This window comes from Phycodurus eques, chromosome 21, assembly GCF_024500275.1.
Source record: "Phycodurus eques isolate BA_2022a chromosome 21, UOR_Pequ_1.1, whole genome shotgun sequence".
Lineage (NCBI taxonomy): Eukaryota > Metazoa > Chordata > Actinopteri > Syngnathiformes > Syngnathidae > Phycodurus > Phycodurus eques.
Window position 1 is genome coordinate 6211701 of NC_084545.1, and position 12920 is coordinate 6224620.

The following is a 12920-nucleotide window of genomic DNA, read 5'->3' on the forward strand; positions in this document are numbered from 1 at the left end:
GCTCTGCTGTGGCGCCACGGTTTGCGCGCGGCATCGACGCGCTTGGCCCGTAATGATGCCGGCCTCCCTCGGGGGGTCGAGGCAGCTCATTATGTTTTTTTTTTTTCCTCAACACCTTCTAATCTTGATGGGTTCACAAGCCCCGTGTCTCTAGCGAAGGAGGGAGAAGGAGCTTTGATCGTCAGCTGTAAACGTCCAAACACACACGCGCGCACACACACCCAGACATGGAAACACAGCCATTTAACCATACATTTACATTGCACGCACCGTAAACACGCACAGCCCTCTACTTAAAAGAAGGGCGCAATGCACAAATGGAAAAAACAGTGTAAAACAGGTAATCACATATTTATATTTTTGAAATTTGGGCAGAGAGTAGGAACTCATATTTGGTTGATAAAAAGTTATTTACATGTGGACAAAACCACACAAGGGTCCTGGCTGATAGGAAAGTAGTAATTGGTGTCCAGGAAGTATGTTGAAGTGATATACAGTATATCGACTGTAAGACAGATTTTTGTCTATCAGGGAGGAGGTAAGTTTAGTGTGTTGCCTCCACAAGTGAAAATCCTGTTTCTGTCTTTACGGGCTAATTTAACTCGTCAGCGAGATCCAGCCCGCTGTTTGGCATACACTAGCCGGTGAGAGGACAAGAGGCTGCCACCCGGTCATCATGGTAATGAAAGCTGGAGTCCTCATTGGCCTAGCAGTACATGGAGCGGAACCAGCACTGGTTCACTTGCATGAGACAGGGCTAGCCCCTAAAAATAGCTCCCATAGGTGTGAACGTGAGTATGAATGTGGTGTGAAGGCGGTGGTTTGTCTATTTGTTTCTATTGACTGGCGACCAATCCAGGGTGAACAGTGCCTTCTCTTTCATCCCTCTGGATGGATAATGATTTATTAAAGACATTTTTTTCCAAAGAGCACCCAGCACAGACTTCAAGTTTGTTTGGATCTGCTGAATCGCTGTTAACAATCACTTATTACACCTTTCCCCTCCATCACCTTTATGGCCGCTTTACACCACTGAAGAAATCCCTCCATCTTTTTTATGGACTCTGCATTGTGGTGGGAGGCTGTGTTTGGATTAACCGGTGCCACCCAGCCAGCTTTGGATCCCTCACCTGGAAATGCTGGTGTATAACACTGGCGGCACCGTGACAGCAGACGGGGTGACGCCTGGATGGCTGTGCATCACTGAGCTCTCCAGATCATTAAAGTCCGAATTAAACCGGTCCTGCGTTCAAGATGGCTTCGAATAATAAGGCAAGAAGAATAAATTGTGAGCCTGAGTCAGTAGGATTCAATTGGAGAGTGATAGCGTCCATTTTCAGGCTTCTTCAGATATGCTGAGATTAATATTCCGGACTGTTTAAACGGGGTACACACATGCCAAAAGACATCTTAAACAAGTTTTTAAATGTGGGGGACTCCAAAAATTGGTAAGTGGCTCGGCCGAACTCTGTGTTAACCACATACATAAGTATTTGCGATTGTAAATAATGAACAGGTTTACGATTGTCGGCCTTGACAATTTTCCAAGCAGTTCGGGGAGGACAATTCACTCTTAACACACCCCACACCACAGAATAATCGCTGAGGATAATCTTTCAGAGACAGAATCAGGCCTTTGCTGACTTTGATCCGAAGAGAGAAAAAATGGCCAAATCAGGCAAGATTATCGTTACGTGTTACCTGCTTGCATACCGCCCATCCCCACACACCCCGACCCCCAAAGAGCTTCTCAGTTCATTCTGCTTTCTTTGCTTCCAAAACGGTTACTCGATATGTACCGTATTACTGGACTAAACTCATGTACACACAAGTCACTATGGACTTCTGTGTAACCAAGGGTGTACCTCATGGTTCGGTTCTCCTATTCATTTATTTTCATCACAAATTTAAAACCAAACCTGCCCAATGTAAACTCACCATCTCGTGCGGTGTCTATCACAGGTCAGAATACTAAAACATTAGTGTCTCAATGCAGATATGTTAATATTTTAATCACTGGCTTTCTCTCCATTAGGCAAATTTTATATTTACGTTTTACAAATGTTGCCTTTCCAGAAACAGACATGTGGCTTAGGATCTTTTAATGGGACTGCTTACATATTTTAACCTCATTAACCTTATTTTATCATGTTAATAATATGGTGTGAAGACCGCCTTAAATTTTATTTGTCTTTGTCCCTTTCGGGCAACATAAATCGGTGGAAATTTACATTTGGTTGGTGTTGTGACCGTGACTCCCCAAAATTGGCTTTTTTGAAAATTCAGCAGCCAAAGCCCTTTTCACTTAGGAGCAGCATGAAGTTCGGTGGGCATGTCTGTCATGAGTAGAAGCACAAAAAAGTCTCCAAAAAACCTATGCTTGAAAAAAAACACAGGAAGTCTGCTATTTTCTTTTGAAGACATTTTCCAGGGGCCATTCAAGAACAAACTGAGAAATTCTGTTCAATTTCTACCATATTTGAAAAACTTATACCATCCCACAACTACAGCATACTCCAGAGTGAGCGTTGAATTTCCCCATGAGGGATTAAAATGAGGATAATAAATAACGATACATGAACGAAATAAAAAATAGACAGATGGGACAATGCTAAATATAGAGAATTTTGAGTTTCTGTGATTGTGTGCAGCTGTAGCAAGTTTGAAGTCATAAAACAAGAAACTCTAATAACTCAGGTCAGTTCTGTCATTGGGCAGTTTCACGATGTCATTGTGCCAGTCTTGAACAGGAGGCCTTTTAATCAAAATGAATTTTTCACACATTAAATAAATGTTTTAAAAAAACATGTCTCACCAGGATAATGCATAAATATTCAGGGTCTAATGGTTAATGTATTCACTTTCCGATTTTTCAGTAAGGAACATTATGTAGAGTACTGGGGCGTACTAAGTTCCCACACTGTACATACAGTGTTAGGTAATGGATAGGAAGCTAAACGTTACTCAGTAAACAAATACAGTGCAGCTCAGCCTCTGGCAAGTGGACTTTACATATTTCAAGCTGTTATATATTATTAAATATCCCTTTTTTCAATTCTATTATATAAATGGATACATTATTTTTTTCATTGTATTTGCAGTTTTTAATGTTTTATTTTAAATAAGTATCTTTTGCATTTTGCTCCTTTACTCTAATTTTAATCTTAAAATCAAGGTACGCACTGAAATGGGATTTTTGGCGTACAGTTACACCCCTAATAAATATCAATATGCATAAGCATTACATTGAGTATAATCTCAACACGATCGGGATGCTTGGCCGACAATTTATACTGTAGCTTGAACATCTGCTCGTGTCCATACCAAACGAGCTGACGTGGGGCGCTGACCTCGGACCTGGCGAACAGTTTGAAAAATCCGCTCGCAGCTGTCTGTCACCATTTGGGAGTCTGCTCTCCGAGCGGCATAAATACACAAACAGGCAGTGGAGCAGAGCGTATGCTGTGGCCCACTCCCTGCTGGATGTTCCCATCTACCCCCTCCTCCTTTTCCAAATACCGAATCGTATGTCAACGCTGCAGGCCGACACCGCTTAGGAGGGCCCAGACAGACCTATTCCTCCCTGTGCGCCCTCTCTAAGCACCCGCGTGCATTCCGTGGCCTCATTTTCACACCCTGCTGCTCATATTTACACTACGTGCGGCCTGTCTTGAGGCTATACCCGATGTCAGACATGACGGTTTGCCAGGAAAAGCAAACTGGAGTATGTGGGGTCCGACCAGGGACCTGATTGTGTGGGTCGTTCTAATGTGCGGTAATGGGGGGTGTGCTTTACGGTGGTGAGATTTCATGTCTGCGGTCACTCACACAGAGGCTCTTTTGAGGGGGGAATTCCCAAAGCTCGGGTTCCCAGTGATACTCTTACCTTCAGTGTGCTTTAGCTTCAAAACAGGCTGGGAATGGAAGGTGGTACAGGCAGGAGATGAAGTGGAGTGATACATTTGGTATCGCATGCTTAAGTAGTTGATGGAGAGACAACCATATAAACAAGGACACCATTTCTCTTTCTAGCAGGCGTTGGCATTGACTAGATAAACTGAAATGGACTGCTTGATGGAAACATCGGCATCCACATTTTCAAGTCCAGAACAGCTTGGACCTTGCAAGTTATTAGAGTTTTGTGGTTTTTGGTGATTCATCAGACTATGTCGCCATACTCCACACGCAATGATCAAAACTCGTATTGTTCACAATTTAGCATAGCCTATCAGTAGTGTCTCATTCAAATTTGGTAGCAACGCAACAAAATCTCTGAGTAGTTTGTATTTGAAGGACTCTGGAAAGTGGTGAAAATTACCCTAAAATGGCTGGTTCAAACCAAAATGGAAGGATTCCTGACATGGCTTTTTGAGACTTTTTTGTAACCCTAGTCATGATGGACATCCATTCATCCATCCATTTTCTGAGCCGCTTCTCCTCACTCGGGTCGCGGGCGTGCTGGAGCCTATCCCAGCTGTCATCGGGCAGGAGGCGGGGTACACCCTGAACTGGTTGCCAGCCAATCGCAGGGCACATGGAAACAAACATCATTTGCACTCACATTCACACCTACGGGCAATTTAGAGTCCCCAATTTATGCAGGTTTTTTGGGATGTGGGAGGAAACCGGAGTCCCCGGAGAAAACCCACGCAGGGACGGGGAGAACATGCAAACTCCACACAGGCGGGGCCGGGGATTGAACCCGGGTCCTCAGAACTGTGAGGCTGACGCTCTAACCAGTCGGTCGCCGTGCCGCCTCATGATGGACATGTCGACCAAATTTCCTGTTGCTAAGTGAAAGCTTAAGTATCTCTTCCGGAAATTTGTAGTTGAGTTATGGGAGTTTTGTGTTTTGGGGGATTCATCAAAATTAGCCACCTCGCTCCACCAACATGCAATGATGAAAACTGGAATTGCTCACAACTTACCATTGCATCTTGCTACATTTCCCAACATTGATTTGGCCAAGGGACGTACTGTATTTTACATTAAAAATCTCATGGCACACCATCAGACAAAAATGTCAGGATACATATGGTACAGTATGTAGTATACTATGTAGTATACTTGAATAATGGTTGCTAAAGAGCAGTTCTGCTTGTCACTATATGTATAATTTTTTTTGATGAAGAGAAATTAGATATTTTCCAAAAGCTCAGTGGGTGTCTCTAGCCTATCTCTAGTGTCTGATTCAAATTCGGTAGCAATCGGACAAAATCAGTAGTACTTCGTTTATGAAGTATCCCAGGAAATACCCAAAATGACCCAAAACTGTCCGCTTCAAACCGAAATGGCAGATGTCGTGTCTTTTCGGGCATGGGTTCTTGAGACTTGATGTGGGTCTACTCACGATAGACCTGCCTATCTAAAAATAAAGCAATTTTAAGAGCCCATTGCAAAGCAAGGGACCAATCAAGCTGGTCTAAAACGCCCCTAAAAAGCAGGCTGACATTGCAGGATTGTCTCTCATCAGAGAAACATTGGAGCAATGCTTGTGAAAAGTCCACACTTTTTATTGTTTCCTGCACAAAATTAGGAAGAAGCGCTCATATCACAGGATTTCCTGTTGCTTGCCTCCTCCAGCCCTGCGGGTCGAATAGGATGCCTCACAGCTGTGCCTTTTAGCTCAAAATCCTTGTTAAAAACTTTGTGTTTCAGGGACCAGACTTTTAAAAGGGATCGCTTTAATCGGAACTCCCACAGCATAGTTGATATTTGGACACATAGTTGTTGTTTGTTCAGAGTGTCCACACTTAGTTTGACCAAAAGGCCAGTAGTTAATTAAAGCCAAAACCTTGCTGGATAAGACTTTCCTTTAGAGAATACATTCCATGCCTCTACATAATATTAGCCTTGGAATATGAGACTTGAGATGAGAAATATCTCCATTACAAGCAGGTGTTCCTCCCAGTGATGTGATTTAAGCCAGCACAGCCAGGCGCCTTTCATCAGCGCTAACGCAGACAAATCAAGTCAGAAGAAGAAACACACCGCCGGGGCAGCCTGAGTCGGCGTTTTTTAGGAGAGGGAAGTCATAAAAGGGTTCAAGCGTCCATACGATAAGCACAGGATGTTTTGGGAGATGGTCTGAGAAGGAGGAGGAGTACTAAAGGTCAGAGATGGACACCTGGTGACTTGTCCCTGCTAGGGCCAAGGACGATTGGTGGGAGGGGGCTGTCATCCGGCTGGGGACTTGACCAAACTGCATTCTGCCCTTAAATGTTAAGCTATGCTGTGCAAAGGCCCGCTTGAAATTTTGTTTTTTCATTATTACTTGAGTGAACCCACGTTCATTGTGGTGGATACGTTCCAGACCCACCCTTTTTGGTGAAAATCTATGATAATGAGAGAGCACATGCATTTTTTGGTTTTAGTTTTACTGCTCATACATGCTTTAAGCACATTCAAACTTATTCAAACACACTTTTTAAACACATTGTAAACATATTTGAACACGAAAAAAATTGGCTGATGGGTAGCGTGTGACGTCAGCGAGTCTCTGTGTGAGTTTCTGGGCTGCGAGCTGTGGCTGACAGCAGCTGCAGTGTGAGTGTGCTCATTGTGTTTGTGTGTTACTGCTCTCTAGGCGTTCATTAAATGGCAGAAATGTGCGACGGCTCTCCTTTCCAACATGCGAGGGCATTACACTGAGTAAATATACTGTAAAACCCCCAAACTTATTGCTATAAACTGCAGAGTATAGCAGGGACAAACAAACACACACAGACAGATACGTTCCACCAAAAAGCTGCAATACAGCAGAGCGTGACCAATGCGGCCACGGTATAGCGGGGGGACACTGTAGCTGCTTATCCGAAACTTGTGCTGTTAGCTTAAGCTCATTTGTGTAGCCAACTGCAAATGCAGCTCCATTGACCTTTTTTCTGATAGCAGGGGCATTTCTGCATGAGTGCCTTCGCATGATCGTGTTTCAGACTCTGGTCGTTGCTTGAAAGCGACTGTGGCTCTACATAGAGGCTAGCTCGGCGGAGGAACTCTGGTTATTATGTAAATTAGCAACAGTGGGGTGGAAGTAAAAAACTGCTCGCTCACAGACACATTTCCTTAAATCCGGCAGACAACAAAAGATTGACTTGGTGATTTAATTTCCACCTGATGGGTGGGTGCCCCAGAGACACCATTAATTGTATATGATACTAAAAAGTACATTTTCCATAATATGTATAATTTCTAATTTGAAATGACTAGTATAGGCGGAATACGACAGCAAAGTTGGACCACTCGCCATAAAACATAAATCTCTACTTTGAGTCCTCCATCTGGCGCTCCTCCAACAGATGTGGGGATCTAAATTTACCACTTGATGCACGGATTGCATTCCAATGACAACATAGAAGAAATTAAATTGCAGGATACTGTATATTTCTAATTGGGTGTTTATATTGCATACACAAGCAGGGTCTTCATCTTGTGTTGTTTCTCCCCCACACGCAGGAGGACACAGATCACAACTACTACACATCCAAAATTTACAGCCCGGCGGAGCCAACAAGCAAGGGTTTGTGGGTAAACATTGAGCAGATGGACAAGGAGAAAGTGAAGATACATGGGATTCTGTCCAACACCCACAGACAAGCAGCAGTAAGTCCACAAACGACAACCTGAGAAGGATTTGTCACATGAACGAGTCACATGTTAATTGATTTTCCTACGTTCGGATGTTTGGTTTTGATACTATCCAGATTCTGACGGAAACATTTGAGGGCATTTGGGCTTTGAGAAAATCAATTATTCAAAAAAGTAACAAACATACCAATGGCTGGAAATAATAAGAAGTTTGAGCCCTACTTTCCATCTGTGCCCTGCAGTTAAACTATGATTTACGTTTATGAAATGAAAGAAGTCGTCATTAATGCAATTTGGTGTTTGTGGTGGAATGCTAATATTAAATTACCCTGGTAAAATATCATTGGAAACTCGAGTCCCTCACAAGCTGCCGTGTGGAGTCAACTGAAAGGCAAAACTACAGTCCACATTTGATAGGATTCATCACAAAAGCAGTTATTTGCAGCAAGGTTTTAAAAATCACCTTTGACAATGAGCCTCATGCTGCTTTATCATGTCTAAAAACAAAAAGACACATTTCCATTACACGGTTCCTGGTGATATTAAAGTAAAAAAGCCATGAAAAGAGTTCTGCATTGTGCATTCTGCTCATTTTCCTTCAACTGGTGATGGATTGAGCCTCGCGTTGGTACAATGGAGCCTGGCATTGAGCTGATTCTCTTCCCTGGAGCAAAGTGGGGTCTGACTTTGGCTTTTGTCCTGGGTGAAAATCGATAAGTGCATCAGGCCAGGGTCCTGAGATGAAGTGAAGCTATACGTGCTTCCATTCGGTAGCAGTGTTGCATTTCAAATTAACCAAGTTTCTAAGGCTGGCTTTACGGGTCCAATTTCTACATCTGTGGAAATTTCACTTGACACATACTGTGTCCCATAAGGCTGTGTTTACACTGACAGAACAGCTCAAAATTGCACATACAGTAAGTAACTTCACAAGGGTTGTGACAACACGGGAGTAAAAAATAATACATACATTTTACAAATACAGTGCTGCCTTGAGATACAAGTGATCTGAGCACAAATTTGAGATTTGAGCGCTGTATGGAGGCAGGGAACTCAACACTTCACAACAAGCAGCAGTTTGGCAGACAATTCTTCAAAAAAAACAACCACATAGCTTTCACTCCGCTTAGCTTAATGCTAACAAACAATACAAAATGCCATAGACGGGCTAACGGATAGTATCTGTGGTGGTCTTATAATGCTTTAAGCAACAGATATTGGAGCAAAAAAGGTGCATCACACAGGCAGACACACTATACTTCGGAGTGTGGTCACAGAACGAATTAAACTCACAGAAAGCACGACTGTATTAAACTTTACATCGCGCTTAGCTGGCCTGGGCGGACTCTATCCTCCATTGATTTAAACCTCCATATTACTCCACTGGCTGCCATATGCAATTATTTTTGTAATTTAATTATGGACACACGTTTACTCCGGGCACTCCGGTTTCCTCCCACATCCCAAAAACATGCATTAATTGGAGACTCTAAATTGCCCGTAGGCATGACTGTGAGTGCGAATGGTTGTTTGTTTCTATGTGCCTTGCGATTGGCTGGCAACCAGTTCAGGGTGTACCCCGCCTCCTGCCCGATGACAGCTGGGATAGGCTCCAGCACGCCCGCGACCCTAGTGAGGAGAAGCGGCTCAGAAAATGGATGGATGGAATTATGGACACACCTCTAATGTAGCATATTTACACCATATTTAATTGTGTATGCTTTCGCTGTAGTCTAGATTTATAGCCGTTGTTTTCCAATGTGTTCATTCATGTTGTTTGGCCAGATGCGGGTGTGTCTCCCTCACCAATCAGTGTGTTTCAATGATCGCGTTGATGGAGTGTATTTGATTTGGTCTTTTACACTCACGCTCAGTGGCAGATATCTGATGCACATAAGATTTGAATCCACATTTGGAAGAGGCCTGAATCCGATCTGAAGATATTCAATTCCATGCATTTTCTTCCATTTATGCTGCCATGACTCATATCGATACAAAGATCGGATTTGCGTCAGCCTTAAACATAAAACTCAACGACATACTGTAACTTCCATTCGCATCACGGCATCGCTCAAAATCTGACCTTCCTTCATTTAACGCCTCCTCTCGTCATCTTCTATCCCTCACAGAGAGTCAATCTGTCCTTCGATTTCCCTTTTTACGGACATTTTCTCCGTGAGATCACCGTGGCAACTGGCGGTAAGTCAACACAAGTCAGTAGTTCACTTTTAAATGTTGTTATTGGATATGCTGTCTATGCTACCAGGCTGCACTCAGACACATTTTACTGCACTGTGGTTTGGCAGAGGAATGTGTTCGGGATTTGTAAACTGCCGAGGCATTTATGAAATGTACAGTGTTGTGTGTATGTGTGTGCCATTATTGTGCTTTTTTAAAGTATGGCTGCGGTGCGGCAACATCACAGCCCCTAAGCACTGAAAAGAATCCAGCAGCAAAGGCGTTTCTGATAGGTTGCGAAGTAAATCTGATAAGATTTGGACCTCAAAAAGCTCCAACAGTGCTCGAAGTAGTCATTCTGACACATGACCACTTGCCGTTCTCACCTCGGCGGGAACGTCTGCTTGGAAAAGAGGATAAGAAAACAACCCCCCCCCCCCCCCCCCACCCCTCCTCTTCCACGCCCGCCTATGTGCGAAATTGAATTAGAGTAGAAAGCAGGTGATGGGTTTGGACTGGAAACGAGCAGGTCTGCCAAGTGGCTTCGTAGTATTTGGTAAGGTGACTGCGGTATCAGAAGACGGGTGTGTATGTGTGTCTAAGGGTAAGAGTTGACAAGGCCGCAGTGGGAATTGTTTTTTTTCCGTTGATACATATGTTGCTGAAAACGCTGGAATACATATGCTAAGCCAATAGTTAGCAATGTCAATTGATAAAGAAACAAACATGTTTTTTCTCACAGGTTTTTCCCCAAAATTACCTTCTTTAGCAAATTTTACAATTTGAAGTATTATGTAAGCAATATTGAGAGAAGACGTCCCTGACTTCAGCCACTTTAGCCTTCAAGTAGCAGACAGAGCTCCCTTGTGCTTCTAACACCTGCCACACCGATAACACTAACCCACAATTGTGTATATAGTAGTTTGACGGATAACATTTTTCATCAAATTAAGCAAGTTTGATGAAAAATGTTTCCATCGGGCAGTTTAAGGTCATGTACAAGTGATTCTTTATCTACATGTAACCTGTGATTTGCTGGCAACCCTAATGTGGATAAGTGCTACAGAAATGGAAGGATGGATTGACCAGCACCCGTTGTAACTGCACTGCCCCATTTGAAATTTTTTTTTAAAAAATGTGTGTATATATATATATATATATATATATATATATATATATATATATTTATTTATTTATTTTTTGTTTTTTTTGTTTTGTTTTTAAAAATGTTTCAAAAAAAAAATTTTAAATTACAAAATGTATATAATATACATTTTCTAATAAAATAAAAAAAAATTATATATTTTTAAAAATTAAAACATTTATTTATATATATATGTATACATTTTTTTATTGTTTTTCAAATGCGGCAGTGCAGTTACATCGGGTGCTGGTCAATCCATCCTTCCATTTCTGTAGCACTTATCCACATTAGGGTTGCCAGCAAATCACAGGTTACATGTAGATAAAGAATCACTTGTACATGACCTTAAACTGCCCGATGGAAACATTTTTCATCAAACTTGCTGAATTTGATGAAAAATGTTATCCGTCAGACTACTATATACACAATTGTGGGTTAGTATATAGTTATATATAGTTAGTAGTTAGTATATAGTAGTTAGTATATAGTTTTATATATATATATATATATATATATATATATATATATATACACATTTTTTTTTTAGGGCATCCTTGACTTCAACTCTTGACTAGCAGAGCTACCCTGCGTTCCTGACTATACTCCGGAGCCTCAAGTAGAAACAGCTAATAACAACCTGGCACACCTGTAACACTAATGCACATAGTAGCTGGATGGAAACATTTTTGATTGAATTTTGTTTAAGTTCACATACAAATGGTTTGTATATGCACCCAGTCCAGAGTGTGCCCTGGCATTTTGAGCGTAAGTCCGAAATAGTTATCTTCAAGCTTTTAGATAACCTTTGGTCAACTCAAACACTTTTATTCAGATACTGAACACCTGTAATTCTTGCCCAAGGCTCCAGACCGAGCCCTGTCTGCTACTTGAGGGCTGAACTCAGGGACACCTGCACTGTTTTCTCTCAACTGCATGAATGAGCGGCCCCAGACTCTTAACATACTTCCTTGATACCAATTACCACTTTCCTCTTATCCAGTGCTTTGGCGCCATCTTGTGTCATCTGAGGGCATTAGAGAAAGAGCGCAACAATCGTAAATAGGTCAAGACAGATTCCACAGAAAAAAACGGTAGTTTATTCGTAAATAGTGAACCTCGAATTGGTGGTTCACGGTACTTTATCTTGTGTCCAATGAGCTCAAAGGTTCTTACCAGATAGCTGGCAGACGCACAGAGGACGGATATGAGCCGGACCAACGGGAAAGAGGTTAGAAAATAGGACAGCACGGAGCCAAAATTCTGGATGTGTAAGGAAAGACAAATAATTTTCCCCTCGATAAGCTGTGTTTTACGGAGGCCGTCTGTGAGTACTGCTTTTTTTGGGAACGTCCAAAGAAAACATCAATCAGGAATTAGCGGGCCTGCTCGACTGGAGCTCCACTTTATTTGTGTTTCGACAGGCTCTTTTTGTTCCTCTCTGCCGCGCCGCCTGTTTCGGTTTGGGCTCGATGCTCTCCATCGATCACATCTCCTCTGGGTCGCCGGAGAGCGATCACACGCATGTCCAAGAGTTTTTGTTTACTCTGGCTCTTTCATTATCAATTGATAGAAAAGCCATACAGTCAGTTCATTAAGTGCTTCCCAGAGGATGTGTGCACACATCCGTAAGTGATGGACCACATTTAGTTGGCCATAATAATAATACACCATTTTAGAGCCAGAAAGAACTCATCACCTTGTAGACCTTCATATAATCACAGTGGCGTTTATCATCCATCCATTACCGGGTCAGCACAAAGTAACACTACGCGGACAAAATTATTGGGACATATCTTAACAAATGTATAAGGCCAACACCCAAAAATGTTTTTTTGCCAAAGCCCTATTTAACCAACATATTTTGAAAGCTAAAATATGATTATTACGTGACTGTTGCGAGCATTGTGGTTATGTGTTTGACTATTGAAATGTGCAACAGCGACTGTGACTCTCCCACGTGCAAGGGCATTGGTTAGTAAGTATACTGTAAAAATCCATAAAAACCAATAGC

General features: G+C 42.3%; 1 protein-coding gene across 2 annotated transcripts in view; it reads left to right on the plus strand.

Moving 5' to 3' along the window:
* Positions 1–12920, plus strand: part of plxdc2b (plexin domain containing 2b) — a 70775-nt gene that overhangs the window by 34742 nt on the left and 23113 nt on the right. For both annotated transcript variants that reach the window (XM_061666300.1, XM_061666301.1), the window contains exons 3-4: positions 7456–7602; positions 9717–9786. In XM_061666300.1, the coding sequence (XP_061522284.1) occupies positions 7456–7602; positions 9717–9786 (217 nt within the window). The remainder of the gene's footprint in view (positions 1–7455; positions 7603–9716; positions 9787–12920) is intronic.